General features: G+C 40.8%; 2 protein-coding genes across 7 annotated transcripts in view; both read right to left on the bottom strand.

Moving 5' to 3' along the window:
• Positions 1-94: 94 nt before the first annotated feature.
• Positions 95-19,490, bottom strand: LOC106594602 (uncharacterized). Of its 5 annotated transcripts, none has more exons than XM_082964307.1 (11): positions 19,312-19,490; positions 18,880-18,941; positions 18,182-18,330; positions 17,850-17,987; positions 17,584-17,695; positions 9,505-9,686; positions 9,251-9,364; positions 4,751-5,019; positions 4,503-4,601; positions 1,082-1,160; positions 95-355 (listed from the first exon to the last, which is right to left on the bottom strand). In XM_082964307.1, exons 1-11 carry the CDS (start codon positions 19,317-19,319, stop codon positions 344-346), a joined length of 1,224 nt encoding a protein of 407 aa, XP_082820433.1. In that variant the 5' UTR covers positions 19,320-19,490; the 3' UTR covers positions 95-343. The 5 variants fall into 5 exon arrangements, with proteins under 5 accessions (XP_082820433.1, XP_082820436.1, XP_082820431.1 ...); XM_082964310.1 differs by having other exon boundaries at positions 19,343-19,489; XM_082964305.1 differs by having other exon boundaries at positions 18,182-18,342; positions 19,312-19,488.
• Positions 19,491-23,881: 4,391 nt separating this feature from the next.
• The window catches only part of LOC106576669 (globoside alpha-1,3-N-acetylgalactosaminyltransferase 1), a 29,811-nt gene continuing 27,113 nt past the window's right edge, over positions 23,882-26,579 (bottom strand). For both annotated transcript variants that reach the window (XM_082964311.1, XM_082964312.1), the window contains 2 exons: positions 25,966-26,100; positions 23,882-24,817 (listed from right to left, as the gene is read on the bottom strand). In XM_082964311.1, the coding sequence (XP_082820437.1) occupies positions 24,127-24,817; positions 25,966-26,100 (826 nt within the window). In that variant the 3' untranslated portion in view covers positions 23,882-24,126. The remainder of the gene's footprint in view (positions 24,818-25,965; positions 26,101-26,579) is intronic.

Genomic DNA, 26,579 nt, shown 5'->3' with positions numbered 1-26,579 from the left:
TATTCTGATTGTAGAAGAGCACAGCAATGTGATTGGCTGTGTAATATTCATATTGCAATACCCATAAGAAAATACAGTTTTACATTTCACGCTGTTTCATTCTATGAATTTATTACCTAAATTGTTTTTTATTTTATTGTAGCTCCTTTGTTGACAATTATTAAAGTGTACATACATTGTGTTATTGCATTAATACAGTTTAAACAGTAGTTGTTGGGGAGAAGTTTCAAACATAAAAGTGGAATATTGGAATATGTCTGACAAGAGGAACAGTCCTGCCCAGTGTGAAAACCAACACACACAGCCAAACACACACAGCTCCCTGTATTATACAGCTGCACTGCTACAGCTTCACCTAGAGAAGAGAGACAGAAACAACCAGATTTAAGGGACAGGACAAACAAGACCAATGAATGATAACACATTTTATCTGTAAGACTCTCCTGACATAGCTGTCCCAATAGAGTCACTATAAACCAGAAACTAACTGGCCATAAGAAAGTTTGGGGCCAGATGGGCCGGTCCATCTTTAAGCACAGTGGCTGGTCTAAATTGGGAGTTTTGCAAAGAATAACTGAAAATACATGTAAATGTTGAAAAGAAAACCAGTCACATTATCAATCATCACAGATCACTGCACCTGTACATAGCCCATCTGTAAATAGCCCATCCAACTACCTCACCCCCATACTGTATTTATGTATTTATCTTGCTCCTTTGCACCCCAGTATCTGTACTTGCACATTCATCTTTTGCACATCTATCCCTCCAGTGTTTAATTGCTACTTTGTAATTATTTCGCCCCTATGGCCTATTTATTGCCTTACCTCCCTTATCTTACCTCATTTGCAAACACTGTATATAGACTTTTGTACTGTATTATTGACTGCATGTTTGTTTATTCCATGTGTAACTCTGTGTTGTTGTATATATCGAACTGCTTTGCTTTACTTGGCCAGGTCGCAGTTGTAAATGAGAACTTGTTCTCAACTAGCCTACCTGGTTAAATAAAGGTGCTTTTTTTTTTATATATGTGCACATTCCTCGACTGATTTCAATACAAGATAAATACGTCACTCACACTAACGTCAGGTCCAGACTCCACAGACCACAGGTTGGGTTGATCCTCCACTTCCTCCTCGTCACCAGTGGGAAACCAACTAGGATAATATTACACAGACGGATTAGATTACATCAGATATTCATTGATTTATAGAATTGATTTGATATTTAAAAGTATTAGGACGCTCCATCCGGAGACAACATTATATACTGCTCAAAAAAATAAAGGGAACACTTAAACATAACATCCTAGATCTGAATGAAAGAAATAATCTTATTAAATACTTTTTTCTTTACATAGTTGAATGTGCTGACAACAAAATCACACAAAAATAATCAATGGAAATCCAATTTATCAACCCATGGAGGTCTGGAATTGGAGTCCCACTCAAAATTAAAGTGGAAAACCACACTACAGGCTGATCCAACTTTGATGTAATGTCCTTAAAACAAGTCAAAATGAGGCTCAGTAGTGTGTGTGGCCTCCACGTGCCTGTATGACCTCCCTACAACGCCTGGGCATGCTCCTGATGAGGTGGCGGATGGTCTCCTGAGGGATCTCCTCACAGACCTGGACTAAAGCATCCGCCAACTCCTGGACAGTCTGTGGTGCAACGTGGCGTTGGTGGATGGAGCGAGACATGATGTCCCAGATGTGCTCAATTGGATTCAGGTCTGGGGAACAAGCGGGCCAGTCCATAGCATCAATGCCTTCCTCTTGCAGGAACTGCTGACACACTCCAGCCACATGAGGTCTAGCATTGTCTTGCATTAGGAGGAACCCAGGGCCAACCGCACCAGCATATGGTCTCACAAGGGGTCTGAGGATCTCATCTCAGTACCTAATGGCAGTCAAGCTACCTCTGGCGAGCACATGGAGGGCTGTGCGGCCCCCCAAAGAAATGCCACCCCACACCATGACTGACCCACCGCCAAACCGGTCATGCTGGAGGATGTTGCAGGCAGCAGAACGTTCTCCACGGTGTCTCCAGACTCTGTCACGTCTGTCACGTGCTCAGTGTGAACCTGCTTTCATCTGTGAAGAGCACAGGGCGCCAGTGGCGAATTTGCCAATCTTGGTGTTCTCTGGCAAATGCCAAACGTCCTGCACAGTGTTGGGCTGTAAGCACAACCCCCACCTGTGGACGTCGGGCCCTCATACCACCCTCATGGAGTCTGTTTCTGACCGTTTGAGCAGACACATGCACATTTGTGGCCTGCTGGAGGTCATTTTGCAGGGCTCTGGCAGTGCTTCTCCTGCTCCTCCTTGCACAAAGGCGGAGGTAGCGGTCCTGCTGCTGGGTTGTTGCCCTCCTACGGCCTCCTCCACATCTCTTGATGTACTGGCTTGTCTCCTGGTAGCGCCTCCATGCTCTGGACACTACGCTGACAGACACAGCAAACCTTCTTGCCACAGCCCGCATTTGATGTGCCATCCTGGATGAGCTGCACTACCTGAGCCACTTGTGTGGGTTGTAGACTCCGTCTCATGCTACCACTAGAGTGAAAGCACCGCCAGCATTCAAAAGTGACCAAAACATCAGCCAGGAAGCATAGGAACTGAGAAGTGGTCTGTGGTCCCCACCTGCAGAACCACTCCTTTATTGGGGGTGTCTTGCTAATTGCCTATAATTTCCACATGTTGTCTATTCCATTTGCACAACAGCATGTGACATTTATTGTCAATCAGTGTTGCTTCCTAAGTGGACAGTTTGATTTCACAGAAGTGTGATTGACTTGGAGTTACATTGTGTTGTTTAAGTGTTCCCTTTATTTTTTTGAGCAGTGTATATGACCTCAGTTATATTACGCTGCCTGCTAGTAATACAGAGATGAACATCACAGAGATATTTAACATTAATACAGAGATCACGTGGTTAATGTGATACACATGTTCTACTGTAGTGTTTGACTGAGAGCCTGAAATCCAGACCTGTTTTGTGCTAACATCCCAGCTAGCGCATAAAGTTGCGGCCCTTGTCCTATTTGTGCTTGGACTTTAAAAAAGTTAAGCCAAAAAAAGCTACAACTTTTGTTAAAAGTATTATTGAAACATTCAGTGAACGTTTTAAGGAACAAAAAAAAAAAATCCAAATAACCAATAATTCCGTTTCTCTGAGCATTAAAATAAAACCTCACAGGAAAATGTTCGGGGAACCATAGTAAGACGTTCTCAGAACCTCCCTGGAACCATAGTAAGACATTCTCAGAACCTCCCTGGAACCATAGTAAGACATTCTCAGAACCTCCCTGGAACCATAGTAAGACATTCTCAGAACCTCCCTGGAACCATAGTAAGACGTTCTCAGAACCTCCCTGGAACCATAGTAAGACGTTCTCAGAAACGTCACTGGAACCATAGTAAGATGTTCTCAGAAACCTCCCTGGAACCATAGTAAGACGTTCTCAGAAACCTCCCTGGAACCATAGTAAGATGTTCTCAGAAACCTCCCTGGAACCATAGTAAGACGTTCTCAGAAACCTCCCTGGAACCATAGTAAGACGTTCTCAGAACCTCCCTGGAACCATAGTAAGACGTTCTCAGAAACCTCCCTGGAACCATAGTAAGACGTTCTCAGAAACGTCACTGGAACCATAGTAAGACGTGCTCAGAAACCTCCCTGCAACCTAAAACTTAACGTTCCCAGAACAGGCTTTCAGAATTCCGTTTTACCGTTCAGTAAAGTTATTGCTTCCTCCCCAGAACCAATGGTAAACCAAAAATGTACGTTCCCACAACTTCAACATCCAAATTCCCTGGTTGGGATTCCACTTCCTGTACTTCATGTCATATGCCAAATTATGTTGACAAGGAGTAGAATGATATCACAAATTAGACTGGCACCCAGGCTATGGAGATCCGTAGGGTTGAGAGCCTGTTTTGCGAGGGAGACCTGGCAAGACTTGTTTAGCAGGACCAAGCTAACTGTATACTTAGTAAGCAGGACCTGGCTAACTGTAGAATTAAATAGCAGGACCAGGCTAACTGTAGAATTAGATAGCAGGACCAGGCTAACTGTAGAATTAGATAGCAGGACCAGGCTAACTGTAGAATTAGATAGCAGGACCAGGCTAACTGTAGAATTAAATAGCAGGACCAGGCTAACTGTATACTTAGTAAGCAGGACCTGGCTAACTGTAGAATTAAATAGCAGGACCAGGCTAACTGTAGAATTAGATAGCAGGACCAGGCTAACTGTAGAATTAGATAGCAGGACCAGGCTAACTGTAGAATTAGATAGCAGGACCAGGCTAACTGTAGAATTAGATAGCAGGACCAGGCTAACTGTAGAATTAAATAGCAGGACCAGGCTAACTGTAGAATTAAATAGCAGGACCATGCTAACTGTAGACCTAAGTCGGGCTAACTGTAGACCTAAGTCGGGCTAACTGTAGACCTAAGTCGGGCTAACTGGAGACCTAAGTTGGGCTAACCGCACCTGGAGGTGAAGAGAGCCTTCTCGTTGATCATCTGGACTCTGAAGATGTTGACAGCCTTATAGACATCTATCACATCCTGGTACTTCTCCAGTAGAAGCCTGGAGAGAGAAACAGGTTAGAAAAGAGTCACTCCACAATATCACCACACTTGACAAGATTAAACACAACAATGTTTTGTGAGTTGAGTTGAGACACTATAAACCTCCATAGGCTATAAACTTCAAGATATCTGTAATATGCCCCTGACTTGTCTTTCTGGTTCCTCTGGTCTGACTTCATGTCCTCTCCCCCCCACTGGTAGCAGGGGCAAGGGAAGAGGCTTAGCCAGGGGTAGAGGCAGGGCCTGGGGCCTGGTCTGGTCCTCTCTCCCAGGGGCAGGTTCTTTGCCAGGTAAGGTCTGAGCAGGGCTCTGGGCAGCAGAGACACCAGCCAGTAGATGGGCTCCTCATTCACAATGTCATGGAAGCTCTGGAGGTACTGACGCACGGCTGCAGAGGGCTGGATGGAGGACAGGTTCTGTAGGCAGGAGGAGGAGGAGGAGGAGGAAGAGAGACAGGGAGTTTACTATGTGGTTATGGAAGGTGTGAAGGTACTGAAACACAGCTGCAGAGGGCTGGATGGAGGACCAGTTCTGTAGGCAGACGGAGGAGGAGGAAAAGAGAATTACATTTATTTGTCACATGCGCTGAATACAACTGGTGTAGACTTTACTGTGAAATGCTTACGAGCCCTTCCAAACGATGCAGAGTTAAAAAATAATAACACAAATAAAAGTAACAGGAGGAATAAAATAAATGTGGAGCTATATACAGGAAGTACCAGTACCAGATCAATGTGGAGCTATATACAGGAAGTACCAGATCAATTTGGAGCTATATACAGGGAATACCAGCACCAGATCAATGTGGAGCTGTATACAGGGAACACCAGTACCAGATCATTGTGGAGCTATATACAGGAAGTACCAGATCAATTTGGAGCTATATACAGGGAATACCAGCACCAGATCAATGTGGAGCTGTATACAGGGAACACCAGTACCAGATCAATGTGGAGCTATATACAGGGAGTACCAGTACCAGATCAATGTGCAGAGGTATAAGGCATTTGAGGTTGATACAGTATGTACATGGAGGCAGGGTAAAGTGACTATGCATCAGGACAGATAATAGTAAGGTATTTGAAGTAGATACAGTTGAAGTCGGAAGTTTACATACACTTAGGTTGGAGTCATTAAAACTCGTTTTTCAACCACTCCACAAATTTCTTGTCAACAAACTATAGTTTTGGCAGGTCGGTTAGGACATCTACTTTGTGCATGACACAAGTAATTGTTCCAACAATTGTTTACAAACAGATTTATTTCACTTATATCTATCTCACTGTATCACAATTCCAGTGGGTCAGAAGTTTACATACACTAAGTTGACTGTGCCTTTAAACACTTGGGAAAATTCCAGAAAATGATGTCATGGCTTTGGAAGCTTCTGATAGGCTAGTAGAAAGATGAGGAAGGGAAGCGCTACTAAGGTACACAATAGTACATTTTGGTAGACAGAAGGTGCTCTTTGGCAAAAGGGGTGAATTGGTCATCAAAAAGAAAGGAGGACCAAGGCACTCTTCATATAATTAATTAAAATACCTTTATTTGTATGGCATGTTCAATAGAAAAAGTTTTAAAAATCCGACGTGTTTCGCCTGCATGGCCTTCGTCAGGGAGTACAAAGAAATAATACAATGTCCTCTTTTGAACAGCTTTTCCAATTAGCCATAATTTGAAGAGGGAGTGGTTACAAAATTGATTGGACACACCTAGTAAGCAATACTATGCACATTAAAAAGTGAAATACTGTAGCTATGTTATCATAAAAATACAACTCCAAGCTAGAAGTATCAGAACACTTAGAAAGGTAGTTCTAACCTTAAATATGACTGGGAGAAGTGTGAAGAATAAGAAAGAAATATATTCCATAGTACACTAGAACACAGCCAAACATGAACAACAACAGTCTAAACATAGCTGAGGGCAATTGAGCAAATTGTCCACTAGATGACAGCAAATGGACCTATCACGACCCTACAGGAAGGTTGGGAAATCCATATCTTCATTTAAACCAGGGTACTTAGTGGCCTGTAGTTTATAAATCCAAAAACTTTCCCTTTAGTTTAACTGTTTAAGACGGTCCCCTTTTCTAATAGAGGCCGGAACATGATCAATACCCATAGCTTGTAGGGAGGCAGGGTTGCCATGGTGTAAGGACTTGTAGTGCCTTGCCATGGGGTAGTCTTTATTGCCTACCCGTATGGCATACTTGTGTTCCGCTAAGCGGTCTTGAAGGCGTCTCTTTGTCCGTCCAATTTAGAACACCTTGCACTGTGGACATTCCAATCTATAGATGACATGAGTGGTTTTGCAGTTAATGAAATGCTTGGCGTAATACTCCATTTTGGAAGCAGTCTCAACAAAACACTTTTTCTGTGCAATATTTCTGCAATGGTTAGACTGGTTACATTTAAAAGAGCCCTTGGGTTTGTGGTCGAACCAAGTTTTTTGAGAGTCATCCAGAAGATAACTGTGAACTGATAGGCTAATTTACATCATTTGAGTCAATTGGAGATATACTTGTGGATGTATTTCAAGGCCTACAAACTCAATGCCTCTCCTGCAGCAAAGCACCCCCACAACATCATGCTGCCACCTTTTTTTATGGCGGTTTTGGAGCAGTGGCTTCTTCCTTGCTGAGTGGCCTTTCATGTTATGTCGATATAGGACTCGTTTTGCTGTGGATATAGATACTTTTCTACCCATTTTTTCCAGCATCTTCACCAGGTCCTTTACTGTTGTTCTGGGATTCATTTGCACTTCTCGCACCAAAGTAAGTTCATCTCTAGGAGACAGAACACATCTCCTTCCTTAGCAGTATGACGGATGCGTACCTTCAGGCGTTTGGAAATTGCTCCCAAGGATGAACCAGACTTGTGGAGGTCTACAATTTGTTTTCTGAGGTCTTGACTGATTTCTTTTGATTTTCCCATGATGTCAAGCAAAGAGGCAGTGAGTTTGAAGGTAGGCCTTTAAATACATCCACAGGTACACCTCCAATTGACTAAAATGATGTCAATTAGCCTATCAGATGCTTCTAAAGCCATGACATCATTTTCAGGAATTTTCCAAGCTGTTTAAATGCAGTCAACTTAGTGTATGTAAACTTCTGACCCACTGGAATTGTGATACAGTGAGTTATAAGTGAAATAATGTGTCTGTAAACAATTGTTGGAAAAATGACTTGTGTCATGCACAAAGTAGATGTCCTAACCATCTTGCAATAACTATAGTCTGTTAACATAACCTAAGTGTATGTAAACTTCCGACTTCAACTGTATATACACACACACACACACACACAACAAGAGAGACAACACGACACTACATAAAATGAGACCGAAGACAGAAATTCTATGAATATTACCGCCGTTATTCCTTTTTCATCAATCAGAGAGGCATGTTTATTCTTGATCCTGCTGAACGCACCCGTAGGTAGTTAACTATTGCTAGCTAATGAGGTAACATGACTGATCAAGATGTAGCCTAAACAAATGGTTAACGGTCCGGTCCACAAGTAGCCTAGTTTTAGAACGGCCCGCGATATGCTTTATGAATGAATCATGATAAAAATTAAAAAACATAGCACCGGTGTTATGGGTCATGTCTTTTGAACAGTAGAATCAAGCCATTTTCTCTGAGGAAAAGAGGGAGACTTGGCTACAGAAACTGTATATGAAATGCAGTGGTGAAAGTGTGAGGGTTGAGTGAGACTACAAATTCAAAGACTACCTACTTTTCTATAGTCTATGGGACAGATCTACATTTACAGGTTGGGAGGGGGGGGTCCAAAATAGGGCAGGGTTGTCAATGTTTTTTTGCTTTGGGGAGGGTTGTATGGTATTTTATTGGGCACAGTGGAGGGAAGTGCATTTTTTCCCAGGTTTACATTCACTCTTCTGCTTGTATTTTCCCTATAAACAATGACTTGATTTACTTGAGATATTACCTTAATAAAGTTAAGAAATGTTTGTTAAGGTTTGGTATGGTGAGCTATTATTAAGCTTTAGTTACTGCGTAATTGTCACGGTTGTTGTCGGTGAATGAGGACCAAAACGCAGCAGGTACGTGAATGCTCATCTTGATTTTTAATTACTCTCAAAAATGAACATACCAAATAACGAAAAAACGAACACTCGACAAATAAACAGTCTGGTAAGGCACAAGGCTATACACAGAATAATCACCCACAAATAACACATACAAACACACCCTAATATATGGGACTCTCAATCAAAGGCAGATAGACAACACCTGCCTTCAACTGAGAGTCCCAACCCCAATCAACCAAACATAGAAACACACACACTAGACTAACCATAGAATTAACTAAACATAAACCAAAACCCGGAAATACTAAATCAAACACCCTTTACACAAACACAACACCCCGAACCACATAAAACAAATACCCTCTGCCACGTCCTGACCAAACTACAAAAACAATTAACCTTATACTGGCCAGGACGTGACAGTAATATACTGTATATTAAGATATATTCTCTTAAATTGTATATTAAGATATATTCTCTTAAATTGTATATTAAGAAATATTATCTTAAGTGGTATATTAAGAAATATTATCTTAAATTTCATATTATCTTAAATGGTATATTAAGGGTGATTGTTATAACAGCTTCTTACCAGGTGTGGTGGAGTTTGGTTCTGGGCCTCCTTCAGAGACTCCTGGTAGCGTTGATGTGTTCTCTGGAGAAACTGCATGATGTCTGGAGGACCCTGGACTGTTCTGATCAGCACCTGGCTCACACACACGCATACACACATTTACACACACAGAGCAACTTATCTTAAGATAGCTAGGGATGACAACCACGTATCACAGTCATAGTAAGTAAAACTTTATGATATTCGTTCTATTAAATTTATTTTCTTGTCACCTGCAGCATGGTGATGACTCTGTCCAGGTATAGCAGCTCCTGGTGGCAGAAGTCAGCATAGCAGTGGGCAGGCAGACGTCTGGAATACATCCCTCTGAGGAAGGCGGTGTCGAGGGTCTCATCTGCTACTCTCTCACTGGTCTCCCACAGGACGTCATAAATACTCACCTCTTCAACCAGCTCTGGGGGAGGGAGGGGAGAGAGAGAGAGAAATATATATATTTTTGTTTGTATTGCTTTGGTGCAGTTTTCACAAGTATGTGGTACATTTTAGCAACGATTAGTACAAAATCCAAAACAGATCATCAAAAAGACAGTTGTTTCAAAACTCTGAGTACATTTTCAATTGACTATTACAACACACAAAATCATACAGACACTTTTTCACCAAAACGTAGTGTTTCATCTAGAAATACATGTTTCACATTGCAATACATGTTCATATAAAGAAATTGCTTTTCACAATGCAACCCTCACTTTACTTAAGATATGATTCTCTTCTCATTTGTTAAAATACATTTTACTATCACTCTAATATATGCCATTCATGTAGCAGGTGCTTTATCCAAAGTTTTGGTATGTGACCCCAGTGGGAATCAAAACCCACAACTCTGGTGTTGCTAGTGCCATGCTCATACTAATTAAGCCACACAAGACACGATACATAAATACAATGAAATACATTTAATGATATCAATCCAGAACTACAGTACCAGTCAAAAGTTTAGACACACCTACTCATTCCAGGGATTTTCTTTATTTTTACTATTTTACACATTGTATAATAATAGTGAAAACATCTAAACTAAGAAATAACACATATTGAATCATGTAGTAACCAAAAAAGTGTTAAACAAATCAAAATATATTTGATATTTGAGATTCTTCAAAGTAGCCACCCTTTGTCTTGATGACAGTTTTGCACACTCTTGGCATTCAGCTTCATGAGGTAGTCACCTGGAATGCATTATAATTAACAGGTGTGCCATGTTAAACGTTAATTTGTGGAATGTCTTTCCTTTTTAATGCGTTTGAGCCAATCAGTTGTGTTGTGACAAGGTAGGGCTGCTATACAGAAGATAGCCCTATTTGGTAAAAGACCAAGTCCATATTATGGAAAGAACAGCTCAAATAAGCAAAGAAAAACGACAGTCAGTCATTACTTTAAGACATGAAGGTCAGTCAATGTGGAACATTTCAAGAACTTTGAAAGTTTCTTCAAGTGCAGTCGCAAAAAGCATCAAGCTCTGTGATGAAACTGGCTCCCATGAGGACCGCCACAGGAAAGGAAGACCCAGAGTTACCTCTGCTGCAGAGGATAAGTTCATTAGAGTTACCAGCCTCAGAAATTGCAGCCCAAATAAATGTTTCACAGAGCTCAAGTAACAGACACATCTCAACATCAACTGTTCAGAGGAGACTGAGTGAATCAGGCCTCCATGGACGAATTGCTGCAAAGAAACCACTACTAAAGGACACCAATAAGAAGAGACTTGCTTGGGCCAAGAAACACGAGCAATGGACATTAGACCGGTGGAAATCTGTTGTTTGTTCTGATGAGCCCCAATTTTTGATTCCAACCGCCTTGTATCTGAGACGCAGAGTAGGTGAATGGATGATCTCCGCATGTGTGGTTCCCACCATGAAGGAGGAGGTGTGATGGTGTGGGGTTGCTTTGCTGGTGACACTGTCAGTGATTTATTTTGAATTCAAGGCAAACTCAACCAGCATGGCTACCATATAATTCTGCAGCGATGCTCCATCCCTGGTGTGAACTTAGTGGGACAATAATGACCCAACACACCTCCAGGCTGTGTAAGGGCTATTTGACCAAGAAGGAGAGTGATAGAGTGCTGCATCAGATAACCTGGCCTCCACAATTACCTGACCTCAACCCAATTGAGATGATTTGGGATGAGTTGGACCGCAGATTTAAGGAAAAGCAGACAAGTGCCCAGCACATGTGGGAACTCCTTCAAGAATGTTGGAAAAGCATTCCAGGTGAAGCTGGTTAAGAGAATTCCAAGAGTTTGCAAAGCTGTCATCAATGCAAAGGGTGGCTACTTAGAAGAATCTAAAATATATTTGGATTTGCTTAATACTTTTTTGCTTACTACATGATTCCATATGTGTTACTTCATAGTTTTGATGTCTTCACTATTATTCTACAATGTAGAAAATAATAAAAACTATATCAGGCTTCTATTTGCAATTCCAAAAATGTTTTTCACCAGGTGCATTTACTGTGATGTGGATGAGAACCTATGGCCAAATGCTCCAGACAGGCTTGATGCTAACTAACGCCTGCTAAACCTTGTTTCTTTCATTCATTCATTTAATTTGTATCATCTGATTACAGTACACCTATGTTGTAATGATATCGGAACAATACATTTATGTCTTAATTTCCCAAAGACTATTCCATATACTATTTGAACTCTTCCAGGCGTGTTTTGAGACAGGCATTATTCCTTCTGTTTAGTACAAATCCATAATCAAGCCGTTCCAAAAATCCTCCAAAAAGGACCCTAAAATCACATTGAACCATAGAGGGATTGGTCCCATTAGCACTGTGTGTAAATTGTATTGCTGCATTCTAAATAACAGGCTCTGCCACTATCTACAACAGTCTGGTCAGCTTGCTGATGAATAGAATGCTTTAAGAAAGCCAGAGTGTTTGATGTGATTTTTTTTGTTATGTAACTTCAATTGATGGACCGGTGCGTCAATCAACTCCAGGGGGTGAAATAGCTTGCCTCAGTTTTTTTTATTTTCAAGCGGAAAATATATTTTGCTGAAGGGAGGGCCATCCATTTTCATTTCAGAGAGATTTGATTTTCGCCATGTGACATTATTATAAATAATGTTTACTCCCTAAGTTGAGAAAATGTCATTATGTTTTGGTGATTAAATCAATGTTCTCATTGTATTTTACTGTAAACATATATTTTGGATCAATGGTTGTGTGGTGAGAGATGTCTCCAAACAAAAATGGATGCTCTATAAAAAGGTTTTGAATAGAAGACTGGCTGCATTGCAACTGTTACCAGTTTGGAGTTTTGTACTAAGAGTTCTGAAAATTCCACACATACTTGTGAAAATAGCACCAATGTGAGTAAGAAAATAAGTAACTAGATAGTCATTTTCCATGAAGGTAACCTGTGGGGTTGCTTTAACTCAACAAGTATTGTTGTGGCAGTGGAACAAATGTTAAAACGCTTTATTTAAGCAAAGTAATGAAATATAGTCAAAAATAATAACAAATACACCAATATCTGGTCTGTTTACTTTGATGGACTACTATGTGAATCTTATTACTTTGGAGTGTGGGGCAGTTAGGTCACATATTTCATCACTAACAACTATAGTCAGACTACTACACTTCCACTCATAAGGAATTAGAAAAGTTTTAGGATATTATTTAGGGAGGAAATATGATTACATTTACGTCATTTAGCAGATGCTCTTATCCAGAGCAACTTACAGTAGTGAATGCATACATTTCATTTCATACATTTTTATTTCTTTATTTCCTGTATTGGCCCCCCATGGGAATCGAACCCACAACCCTGGCGTTGCAAACACCATTGCAAACACCATGCTCTACCAACTGATCCACAGGGATATGGTGCATCTAATGGAAGTAGTTTAGAAGTTTGTTAGTGTTACATTTTATTTGGCTGGTTTAGTAGAGGGAGTGACTGTTGAAGAAATAGTTGATAGTAGCGTTCAGTGGGTAGTACGAGTAGATAGATATTAGTAGATAAATGTTAGATATTACTTGTTAGATATTAGTAGTGGTAGATAAATGTTAGATATTAGTAGTAGTAGATAAATGTTAGATATTAGTAGTAGTAGATAAATGTTAGATATTACTTGTTAGATATTGGTAGATATTAGTAGTGGTAGATAAATGTTAGATATTACGTGTTAGATATTGGTAGATAAATGTTAGATATTGGTATATATTAGTAGTGGTAGATAAATGTTAGATATTACTTGTTAGATATTGGTAGATAATGGTCGATATTAGTAGTGGTAGATAAATGTTAGATATTACTTGTTAGATATTGGTAGATAGTAGTGGTAGATAAATGTTAGATATTGCTGTACTGTCGGAACAAGAAGCACACGCATTTCGCTACACCCACAATAACATCTGCTAAACACATGTATGTGACCAATAACATTATATTTTATTTCATTTTTTGTTGTTGTTCTGAATGCAGTTAGACGGTTGAGCCCTCGGACTATCAACCTCGTGCTATCTTCAATCTGCACAGACAACTAATGACCTTTTACACACTATCTGCTAACTGCCACGGACACAAGAATGATGTATTCTTCTATAAAAGCAGAGACCCGACTACGTTTGTTAAGTTTTCAACTGAACAATTCTTGGTGATGGTTGATTGCTTCATTTTTGCAAATCTTATAAAATTGTTGTTTGAAAGAATCTGCAGTCTCTCTCTTCCTGTAGAACTGCTACCACAGGTAAGTGGGTTAGAGATGTTAAAATTAGCATAATGCATAATCAGTCTTAATTAGAACATTCTAAAAGTTCTATAGCAGTTAATTCAACAGTGGGAAGTTAGCTACATTAAACTAGTTCTATAGCAGTTAATTCAACAGTGGGAAGTTAGCTACATTAAACTAGTTCTATAGCAGTTAATTCAACAGTAGGAAGTTAGCTACATTAAACTAGTTCTATAGCAGTTAATTCAACAGTGGGAAGTTAGCTACATTAAACTAGTTCTATAGCAGTTAATTCAACAGTGGGAAGTTAGCTACATTAAACTAGTTCTATAGCAGTTAATTCAACAGTGGGAAGTTAGCTACATTAAACTAGTTCTATAGCAGTTAATTCAACAGTGGGAAGTTAGCTACATTAAACTAGTTCTATAGCAGTTAATTCAACAGTGGGAAGTTAGCTACATTAAACTAGTTCTATAGCAGTTAATTCAACAGTGGGAAGTTAGCTACATTAAACTAGTTCTATAGCAGTTAATTCAACAGTAGGAAGTTAGCTACATTAAACTAGTTCTATAGCAGTTAATTCAACAGTGGGAAGTTAGCTACATTAAACTAGTTCTATAGCAGTTAATTCAACAGTGGGAAGTTAGCTACATTAAACTAGTTCTATAGCAGTTAATTCAACAGTGGGAAGTTAGCTACATTAAACTAGTTCTATAGCAGTTAATTCAACAGTGGGAAGTTAGCTACATTAAACTAGTTCTATAGCAGTTAATTCAACAGTGGGAAGTTAGCTACATTAAACTAGTTCTATAGCAGTTAATTCAACAGTGGGAAGTTAGCTACATTAAACTAGTTCTATAGCAGTTAATTCAACAGTGGGAAGTTAGCTACATTAAACTAGTTCTATAGCAGTTAATTCAACAGTGGGAAGTTAGCTACATTAAACTAGTTATATAGCAGTTAATTCAACAGTGGGAAGTTAGCTACATTAAACTAGTTCTATAGCAGTTAATTCAACAGTGGGAAGTTAGCTACATTAAACTAGTTCTATAGCAGTTAATTCAACAGTGGGAAGTTAGCTACATTAAACTAGTTCTATAGCAGTTAATTCAACAGTGGGAAGTTAGCTACATTAAACTAGTTCTATAGCAGTTAATTCAACAGTGGGAAGTTAGCTACATTAAACTAGTTCTATAGCAGTTAATTCAACAGTGGGAAGTTAGCTACATTAAACTAGTTATATAGCAGTTAATTCAACAGTGGGAAGTTAGCTACATTAAACTAGTTCTATAGCAGTTAATTCAACAGTGGGAAGTTAGCTACATTAAACTAGTTCTATAGCAGTTAATTCAACAGTGGGAAGTTAGCTACATTAAACTAGTTCTATAGCAGTTAATTCAACAGTGGGAAGTTAGCTACATTAAACTAGTTCTATAGCAGTTAATTCAACAGTGGGAAGTTAGCTACATTAAACTAGTTCTATAGCAGTTAATTCAACAGTGGGAAGTTAGCTACATTAAACTAGTTCTATAGCAGTTAATTCAACAGTGGGAAGTTAGCTACATTAAACTAGTTCTATAGCAGTTAATTCAACAGTGGGAAGTTAGCTACATTAAACTAGTTCTATAGCAGTTAATTCAACAGTGGGAAGTTAGCTACATTAAACTAGTTCTATAGCAGTTAATTCAACAGTGGGAAGTTAGCTACATTAAACTAGTTCTATAGCAGTTAATTCAACAGTGGGAAGTTAGCTACATTAAACTAGTTCTATAGCAGTTAATTCAACAGTGGGAAGTTAGCTACATTAAACTAGTTCTATAGCAGTTAATTCAACAGTGGGAAGTTAGCTACATTAAACTAGTTCTATAGCAGTTAATTCAACAGTGGGAAGTTAGCTACATTAAACTAGTTCTATAGCAGTTAATTCAACAGTGGGAAGTTAGCTACATTAAACTAGTTCTATAGCAGTTAATTCAACAGTGGGAAGTTAGCTACATTAAACTAGTTCTATAGCAGTTAATTCAACAGTGGGAAGTTAGCTACATTAAACTAGTTCTATAGCAGTTAATTCAACAGTGGGAAGTTAGCTACATTAAACTAGTTCTATAGCAGTTAATTCAACAGTGGGAAGTTAGCTACATTAAACTAGTTCTATAGCAGTTAATTCAACAGTGGGAAGTTAGCTACATTAAACTAGTTCTATAGCAGTTAATTCAACAGTAGGAAGTTAGCTACATTAAACTAGTTCTATAGCAGTTAATTCAACAGTGGGAAGTTAGCTACATTAAACTAGTTATATAGCAGTTAATTCAACAGTAGGAAGTTAGCTACATTAAACTAGTTCTATAGCAGTTAATTCAACAGTGGGAAGTTAGCTACATTAAACTAGTTCTATAGCAGTTAATTCAACAGTGGGAAGTTAGCTACATTAAACTAGTTCTTTAGCAGTTAATTCAACAGTGGGAAGTTAGCTACATTAATCTAGTTCTATAGCAGTTAATTCAACAGTGGGAAGTTAGCTACATTAAACTAGTTCTATAGCAGTTAATTCAACAGTAGGAAGTTAGCTACATTAAACTAGTTCTATAGCAGTTAATTCAACAGTGGGAAGTTAGCTACATTAAACTAGTTATATAGCAGTTAATTCAACAGTGGGAAGTTAGCTACATTAAACTAGTTCTATAGCAGTTAATTCAACAGTAGGAAGTTAGCTACATTAAACTAGTTGATGCAGTTACCAAAACAGCTGTATAGTTTGACTGGTAAAAGTTATTTCTGTTCTAATTTTAGATTTGAATAGCAGAGTAGACTAATAATATGCTCTACGTTTTTGTCGAAGCTACTGGGAAAGGGGTCAAAATAGCTGATTAGTGTCAAAGTCACATTGTTTTGAGTGAACAGAATGTTGGAAGTCAGATTTAAAATGGGAGATTTAAATAAAGGGAGCTTTATAATGTTGAAGATATCCCATTAAAGAGGAAGAGATTTTCTAGGAGGAAAAAAAGCTTAATAGTTTAAAAACAATTCCAGACCGGTCAACACGTTTTAAAGGGAAATGCGTTCACAAGTGTCATTAATCATCAGACAGCTGTCATCTTCTTAATGTCAGAGTGCCAATCAACAAGGAGCTGCACCTGTAACTAACCACTATCAGACATCAGAAACTTCTTGATCTCTTCATCTGTCAAGCCTAGGCAATGGGACAAAACAATTCCTACATCTCTCGTGTGCTTTTTTCTGACTTGGTAATGCTGCTAAACCAGATCTAAAAGAAAATGAAAAAAAATACATGAATGTAATTTAGTGTTAATATGGTCTCTGTAAGAACATGTCCAGATACAAGACAGTGTTGTCCTGCTACCTTGTCTCCATAGAACACACATAGAACCTCAGCTCTCCACAGGACACATCATTCCAGCCCTGCCCACCTGTTGTCAAGGCAACAACAAATCACACTTCAGTTATGTGTCAGAGTGTGTGTGTGTGTGTGTGTGTGTGTGTGCGTGCGTGTGTGTGTGTGTGTGTGTGTGTGTGTGTGTGTGTGTGTGTGTGTGTGTGTGTGTGTGTGTGTGTGTGTGTGTGTGTGTGTGTGTGTGTGTGTACCTCCTGTGTGTAGCTCCATACAGTTCTCCCCCTGTCCAGAGTTACTGGGCTCATCCTCCTCCCAGTAAAAACTGTCAACAGCTGAGCCGTCACTCCACAGCCACATCCCCTCCTTATCACAGAAAACCATTGATTGATTGATTGATTGATTGATTGATTCCACTACTTTTTGTTTTTAAACAGAAAGTACATTGAGCTATTTCCTGTGTAACCTGTAGACATTTGACAGATTGATTGACAGACTGACTGACTGATGAATTACTGACCCAGTTTACCTGAGCTGCGTCATAGCCTCCTATCCAGACCGGCTGGTATGTGTGTCTCCTGACCAGATCCTGGACAAACATCTGTTGACCAGGGCTGTGAACCGACACCAGGTTCCCTCTGTGCTGGGAGCAGTACGACTAGAGGGACAGCCAGAAAACACTGTGTTAGCCCGCTGAGCTAAAGCCCAGGCAGTACCTCAGGGAGCAAAGATCAATGCAGGCTAGAAATTGATATTTTCTGAAGTAAATGTGTGCTTGCTAGTCTTGAAGTATCAATGGTTGTGAAATAGTAGTAGTAATTAGTAATTGTCTCTCCCTGTTACAAGTGTTACCTCTGCAGTGGCCCAGGTGGCCCAGACGGGGTAGAAGGAGAAGCAGCGATGCTCATTCTGATGCCACCCGGCTGGGCATGGTGACTGGGAGTCCACCCCTTCCACCTCCTCCTCTGTAGTGTTCACCACCCCCGAGGCAGCATCCACCCCTGGAACAACAACTACACACACCGACAGTATGTACTGTTAAAGAGCTGTGGTTGACTTAGTTTACCTGGTACATTAAAGCAATTAATGGAATAATCCCAAAAGTGCAAAATAAACTAGATCAAGTAGCACCTCAAATACTTTATAGCATTTAGAGTTGTGTTTGACCAGATACAATGCAATTTTACAGTTAACAAATTGACAACAGACTTTCAGCATGCTTATAGAGGTGGACATTGAACATGTACGACGCTTACAAAAATGGTTGATGATTGGCTGAGTGAAAATCATGATAAAAAGATTGTGGGAGCTGTTTTGTTAGACTTCAGTGTGGCCTTTGACATTATCAATCAAAGTCTGATACTGGAAAAACGTATGTGTTATGGCTTTACACCACCTGCTATATTGTGGATAAAGAGTTACCTGACCTGCCTAGTTAAATAAAGGTTACATGGTTTTTTAATTACAGAACACAGAGGGTGTTCTTTATCATTGAATTAAACTATTTACACACACACTGTTTCATTTCAAGTTTCAACTTTTATATTTGCCTGTTGCGAGGTGCAGAGCCATCACTGCCCAACAAAGCAGCAGAGACATTCTACCAACCGATCTACAGAGGAAACAATGATATTATATTACATAACATAACTTAACTTTACATTTAATAACCTTTAATAGTGTTAAAGGGATCATGAATACCATTTTAACGTCTCTGTGTGCATTATGAAGGAAGGTAGTGGTTGTTTCACGAGCAAATGCTATCTAGCATTAGCACAATGACTGTGAAGTCTCCAGGTACGGTAGCATTGCAAATGTACCTGTAGACTTCCAGTCATTGCGCTAGAATCGTACATTATGCATTTAACATAACTTAATTTAAAATGACATTGGCATAACATGACAAAACATAACACAACTTTTAAGTGACATAAGTTAACATGACATAACAGAGCAGCTCCATCTGTAACATAGTACATTACCTGTACATAGATCAGAGAATGTTGAGAGTACCTGAGCTAGCCAGTAACACTGTGACAGTAGTAGTAGCTTGGTCCTGGTAGGATAGCTCAGAGCATCTGCTCTTTTCTACCTGCTTCTGGCTTGGATTAGTCACTGTTGAGGAGGAGGAGGAGTGAATTCAGATGACGTGAGGAGAAGAGATGAGGAAATGATATGGTACTGCAGAACAGCAACCAGCCCATATCGTCCTCTCTACACTAGTGGTTGTGTCCTAAAAGCCTCAGCCCTGCCCACTCTCATTATCAGTCAGACTAGAATCACATCAACATCCTGCTAGTTCTAACAACACATCTCCTGTTCTGACAGACTAGAATCACATCAACATCCTGCTAGTTCTAACAACACATCTCCTGTTCTGACAGACTAGAATCACATCAACATCCTGCTAGTTCTAACAACACATCTCCTGTTCTGACAGACTAGAATCACATCAACATCCTGCTAGTTCTAACAACACATCTCCTGTTCTGACAGACTAGAATCACATCAACATCCTGCTAGTTCTAACAACACATCTCCTGTTCTGACAGACTAGAATCACATCAACATCCTGCTAGTTCTAACAACACATCTCCTGTTCTGACAGAAGACACAGAGCAAACCCCTCAGACACGCACTAACCTTAAGTAAGGTCACACACTCGCTCTCTCGCTGTATCACACTTACATATTATAGTGCATGTTAATGTACAAAGAAACTTGGTTGCAAAAAAAAAACATCTTTGCATCTCAACAAATTATTATTTAGGATTGAAAAAGGACTTCGGGCTACACTTGAATGTCTAAAACCAGATGGATCGTTTGACAAATGATGATGGACCTGCAAATTGATTTTGACAAACAAATCAGTCCAAAAACGGTCTCTCTCTTTCAAAATCCCCATGTGGCCCTTAAGCCAAAATTACTATTAAACCCACCCTGATGTAAAGGGACAAGAGGAGAGAGATAGTGAAAATCAAATCAAATCAAATCGTATTTGTCACCTGCGCCGAATACAACAGTTGTAGTACACCTTACAGTGAAACGCTTACTTACAGGCCCTAACCAACAGTGCAGTTTTTAAGTAAAACATTGTGTGAGTGAGAGAGAGAAGAGGGAGAGAGAGAAAGAGAGGGAGAGAGAGAAATAAAGAGAGGGAGAGAGAGGGAGACTTTCTTTACTGATACATTCTCATTTCATTTCATTAAAACCTCCCCACACTCCCACCCCCCTTTAAAAACAAATAGCTAATGTGCTGCATAATCACATGTACAGATGGAGGGAGAGAGAGAGTGAGAGAGTGACAGAGAGAGACAGAGAGAGACAGAGAGACAGAGAGAGAGAGAGGGAGGAGAGAGAGACAGAGAGAGAGACAGAGAGACAGAGAGACAGAGAGAGAGAGGGAGGAGAGAGAGACAGAGAGAGAGACAGAGAGACAGAGAGGGAGGAGAGAGAGACAGAGATACAGAGAGATGGAGAGAGAGAGCTAAAGGATCAGCCCCCCAGCTACACCACCTCCAGCTTAGACACAGAGCTTCTACAGGACCAGATCAACCAGTGCAGGACCCAGCTGAAGAACTCTGTCCAGGAGCTGAGAGAGAGCCTTACCACAGCGCTTGAGGAGGTAAAGGCCACCATGAGGAGAGAGCCTTACCACAGCACTTGAGGAGGTAAAGGCCACCATGAGGAGAGAGCCTTACCACAGCGCTTGAGGAGGTAAAGGCCACCATGAGGAGAGAGTCTTACCACAGCTATTGAGGAGGTAAAGGCCACCATGAGGAGAGAGCCTTACCACAGCGCTTGAGGAGGTAAAGGCCACCATGAGGAGAGAGCCTTACCACAGCTATTGAGGAGGTAAAGGCCACCATGAGGAGAGAGCCTTACCACAGCACTTCAGGAGGTAAAGGCCACCATGAGGAGAGAGCCTTACCACAGCTCTTGAGGAGGTAAAGGCCACCATGAGGAGAGAGTCTTACCACAGCGCTTGAGGAGGTAAAGGCCACCATGAGGAGAGAGCCTTACCACAGCGCTTGAGGAGGTAATGGGTCACCATGAGGAGAGAGTCTTACCACAGCACTTGAGGAGGTAAAGGCCACCATGAGGAGAGAGCCTTACCACAGCGCTTGAGGAGGCGAAGGCCACCATGAGGAGAGAGCCTTACCACAGCTCTTGAGGAGGTAAAGGCCACCATGAGGAGAGAGATAGTGCAGCCTTTACCTTTACCCACAACCATCCCATACCGACCACCCTTTACACACACCCCAGTCAAGAAGGAGGCTCACATGGGGACACCTACTACAGAGAGAAGCTCTCTGGCCCCCCCTGACACACCCCCACACACCCCTCCTTATACACAAGCCCTGTGTACCCCAGCCCCAGACCGTAAACCAACTACTCTGGTAAAACCCACTGAGGTGGCCATCCTCCTTGACTCAAATGGGAAATTCATCCAAGAGGAGAAACTCTTCCCCCACCACAAGGTGTACAAAATATGGTGCCCAAAAATGCAGGCTGCACTCCACATCCGTCCCAGCCTGACTTTGGCACACCAGGCCACATTATTATTCACACTGGCACCAACAACCTGCGAGAGGAGAAGGAGAGAGTAGGCAGCCTGGTCAACAGAGTAGCAGAGAGGGCCTCTGAGTGGTTCCCCAACTCCCACATCACCATCTCCACTCTGCTGCCCCGCAAAGACTTTCATCCCTGTACCATTCAGAAAGTCAACGCTGACATCACCAGAGGGTGTGGCCTACTCCCGAACGTGCACGTTGCTCACCACCCAACAATCACCCCAGAGCACCTGCACGACCACTCCCACCTGAGGAAGCAGACAGTTGGGATATTTACCAAGTCTCTAAAGGACGTGGTACTTGGTAGACAAACACCCCATGACGCACTGGACAGAGGATCACCCAGAGACCCCCAACTAGACCCAGCGCACCCCACAGTCCCCACCCACCACCAGAGTATCATCACCTCCATCAGCTTAGCCAGACTGGACCGGGCCCAGCCTACTACCCTGCAGCAGACCACCACCTCTACCAGACCAGAGAGGAAGCCCCCCTGGCCCAGACCTGGCCCCTGTCCGCTCCACAAGGACCAACGCAGCTACACGGAAGTCCTCAGAGGACAGGAGAACTCTGTAGGATTGAGTGAGATTAAACAGCTCCTCCAATACATCTGCACTAAACTGCACTATGCGCACAAACACACAGCTATTGTACTACAAGTTTACTTACTATGGCCCATTTATTGCTTTACCTCCTTACTCCATTTGCACACAGTGTATATAGATTTTTCTATTTTGTTATTGACAGTACTTTTGTTTATCCCATGTGTAACTGTGTTGTTGTTTTTGTCACACTGCTTTGCTTTAACTTGGCCAGGTCACAGTTGTAAATGAGAACTTGTTCTCAACTGGCCTACCTGGTTAAATAAAGGTGAAAAAAACAAACCCCCCCAAAAAACAGCATTCCACCTGCCACAATCAACAGCCTGACCAACTCTAGGTGAAGGAGATGTGTGTGGCAAATGATGGTTACACCAGATACGGACTAGTTGTCTGATCCATGCCCCTACATTTTTTAAAGTTATCTTTGACCAACAGATGTATATCTGTATTTCCAGTCATGTTGAATCCATAGATAAGGGCCTAATGAATTTATTTCAGTTGACTGGTTTCCTTATAAGAACTAACTCAGTAAAATCTTTTAAATTGTTGCATGTTGAGTTGATATTTTTTGTTGAATGTAGTATTAATGAAACTATTTGTTTTCATATTATAATTTTGTGTATATATTTGGTTTTTATGTATTTTCAATTTTAACTTGTCATCTTCAATCATTTTAAATGGATTTTATACATCTGTGGTTGTATTGTGTTTTTACATTGTCAAATCTAATCCTCAAGCGGGTCACGGAAGGCACCTTCCACGTCGTTCATTATTTTCCATTGAACCCATAGCCCCTGGTTGATTATCCCTCACATAACATTGATTAGATGGTATGACTTGAATTGAAGGATTTTCCCTTTTGCCTTGACATTGGCAGGATGTTTTTACACAAGGAAGGGAATCCTCCATATTACCTTTTTAAAAAGGTATTTTTCTTTGTTTTCTTACAGTTTACAGTATATGTATTGTGGTTAGGGGTTGTTTCTGGACAGGAATGCCAGGTCCACTTTGACATTATGCTGAAGTTTTTCTTAATGGAAATTCAGTCCACCACTGTGTCTTGTCTGATGTACAAATCTATAGATGGAATCCATTTAACATTCCCTATTTCTCCACTAAACCACTGGTTTGTTACTCATACACCGCATATCGTTGTAACAGGGGAGATGTTGTTTTTAGTTAGGCTATAGAAAATATAACAAGTAGTGAAATAACACAAACATTCTGAAAGCGGTTAAATATTTATTTCAAGAAAAATACACATAATCGTATTTAAAAAAAAAACATTTTAGATTTTTCCCAGTAATCAACATACACAATAGATAATCTACAGAATACAGGATGAATGAGGTTATAAAATATATATATTTTCCTATAAGTGAAGAACGTTATTATCCCCAAACTACAACAGTGACTGATATACAAGTACATTTAAAATAGTAGTTTTATGTCAGTGTATATATTTCACCAACAGAAAATGAATGGCGCCAGACATCTGTATACCCAATGTGACATTTTATGCCTTTCCCTAACCTTAACCCAAACCTCAGTGAAGCAATACCTGAAATTAACCATCATCAATAAAGTATTTTTTCGGCCGGTCGAATATCCAATTCCTAGTCCTATACATTGGGACGAATTTCAGCATAGTTTTTAATGACAGAAGAGAAGCGAATGACTTTGACCTCATTGGTTTTGGTCTTCTTGTCATCCCACTGGTACTCTGGAGACAACAGCTTGCTGGGCTTGTTGTAAAGCAGGTACCTGTTGAGGTGACTCTCCTCCTGCCAGGCAGCCTCGATGGAATTCCTCGCGTCCTCTTCAAGCTGGTTCCGACAAACCTTTGTTAGTGTGTACACATCCTCCACGGACCCTCCGAACACAGCCCCGGCGTAGTAGTAGTCTCCCTCATCCATGGGGATGTAGGCTGTCGAGGCTGGGCGCCGTTCATATGTGAAGAGGTCACGGGTCGCCTGGTAAAACCATGGGTGAATCACAGCAACCAGCCTGCCCAGAGACTCGGCCCCCCAGCGAGCGTGGAACTTGCTGTCCACGTCCAGACAGAAGATGTAGTCGGCCTCCCTGCTGATCTGACGTTCGATGGCTGTCTGAATGATCTCCATCCTCCGGGCTGATATCTCCTGCCAGCGGTTTGAACCTGGGACCTGGATCACACTCAAATGTCTCCCCTGGGACAGGTTCACTGATGGAACATCATCGGGACGATCAGTGAAAACGTAGTAGCGCACGTTGAAGTCGACCATGAAGTGCTTCTCTGCTGTCTCCAGGAAATCTTGGAGAAAGCGGACGTATCTGTCAGAATTTAAAGACACACAGGTAACTGACAAAATATAGGAAACATCAACATAAAGGGTACTTAATAGAGAGTTGGGCCACCACCAGCCACCTTGGGCCACCACCAGCCACCTTTGGCCACCACCAGCCACATTGGGCCACCACCAGCCACCTTGGTCCACCACCAGCCACCAGAACAGCTCTAATGCACCTTGGCAAAGATTCTACAAGTGTCTGATAATTTGGTGTTTTGTTGATGGTGGTGGAAACACTATCTCAGGCTCATTTGGATTGAGATCTGGTGACTGGCATATGGTTTACATCGTTTTCATGCTCATCAAACCATTAGGTGACCACTTGTGCCCTGTAAATGGGGGCATTGTTGATCTGGGGGCATAGCCACGGTAGCAAAAAGAATGACTGAAATAATGGTCAGCCCAGCCTTTTTATACATGACCGTTAGCATAATGGGATGTTCATTGCTTAATTAACTCAGAAACCACACCTGTGTGGAAGCACCTACATTCAATATACTTTGTATCCCTCATTTACTAGTGTTTTCCACTATTTTGTCAGTTACCTGTACATAACATAAGGGTTTAAGGTGCCTTGCTCAAGTGCACAATGGCAGTATCAGGCTCCTGCGATTCTGATGCCAGAAACCCTCTGTAACTGTATGGTCATTCTCATTGGACTGTATAGGACATACTTAACCGTTTCTGAACAGAAATTACAGTCTACCAGGAAATAAACAAAGTAGTACAGTTATTCAAATCTTAGCCAAGCTGTGAATCATGACATCATGATATTGTATTACCTGCCATGTGACATTAGCTGGTTATGTTCTCATACACTGAGTGGTTTTTTGTTGTCTTGCCCATTCACCATCGGAATGGCACACATACACAATCCATGTCTCAATTGTGTCGAGGCTTAACAATCCTTCTTTAACCTGTCTCCTCCCCTTCGTCTACACTGATTGAAGTGGATTTAACAAGTGACATCAATAAGGGATCATAGCTTTCACCTGGATTCACCTAGTCAGTCTGTTATGGAGAAAGCACGTGTTCATAATGTTTGTACACTCAGTGTAGTTTCAATGTTGTAAAAATAATGATAGTTTAACTTCCCTTTTGAATATTTTGGAAAAGTTGTAGGCTACTCACTTTCCAACGGCAAACACTGTTGTTGCTATGGTGAGGTTCATGGACTTGTAGATTATGTCGACGAGGTTAGGGTCAAAGGTTCCTTCCCAGACGATGGGTGCCAACCATGGGGTGACTGCCACCACATCAGTACGACTAAAGAAACAGAACAAGATCAAGCCTGACTGTGTTGTACTGATTATGATCTCAATGTTTACAGATATACAGATCAAACCTGACTGTGTTGTACTGATTATGATCTCAATGTTTACAGATATACAGATCAAGCCTGACTGTGTTGTACTGATTATGATCTCAATGTTTACAGATATACAGATCAAGCCTGACTGTGTTGTACTGATTATGATCTCAATGTTTACAGATATTCAGATCAAGCCTGACTGTGTGGTACTGATTATGATCTCAATGTTTACAGATATCAGTCAGCCGACTGGGGCGAAGCTCTGCGACAGTCGCCTGCTGTGTGGTACTGATTATGATCTCAATGTTTACAGATATACAGATCAAGCCTGACTGTGTTGTACTGATTATGATCTCAATGTTTACAGATATACAGATCAAGCCTGGACTGTGTGGTACTGATTATGATCTCAATGTTTACAGATATACAGATC

The sequence above is a fragment of the Salmo salar genome, chromosome 17, assembly GCF_965601325.2.
Source record: "Salmo salar chromosome 17, fSalSal1, whole genome shotgun sequence".
NCBI classification, from domain to species: Eukaryota; Metazoa; Chordata; class Actinopteri; order Salmoniformes; family Salmonidae; genus Salmo; species Salmo salar.
Note: the sequence above shows the minus strand (reverse complement) of the source record. Positions and strands in the feature narration are given on the sequence as shown.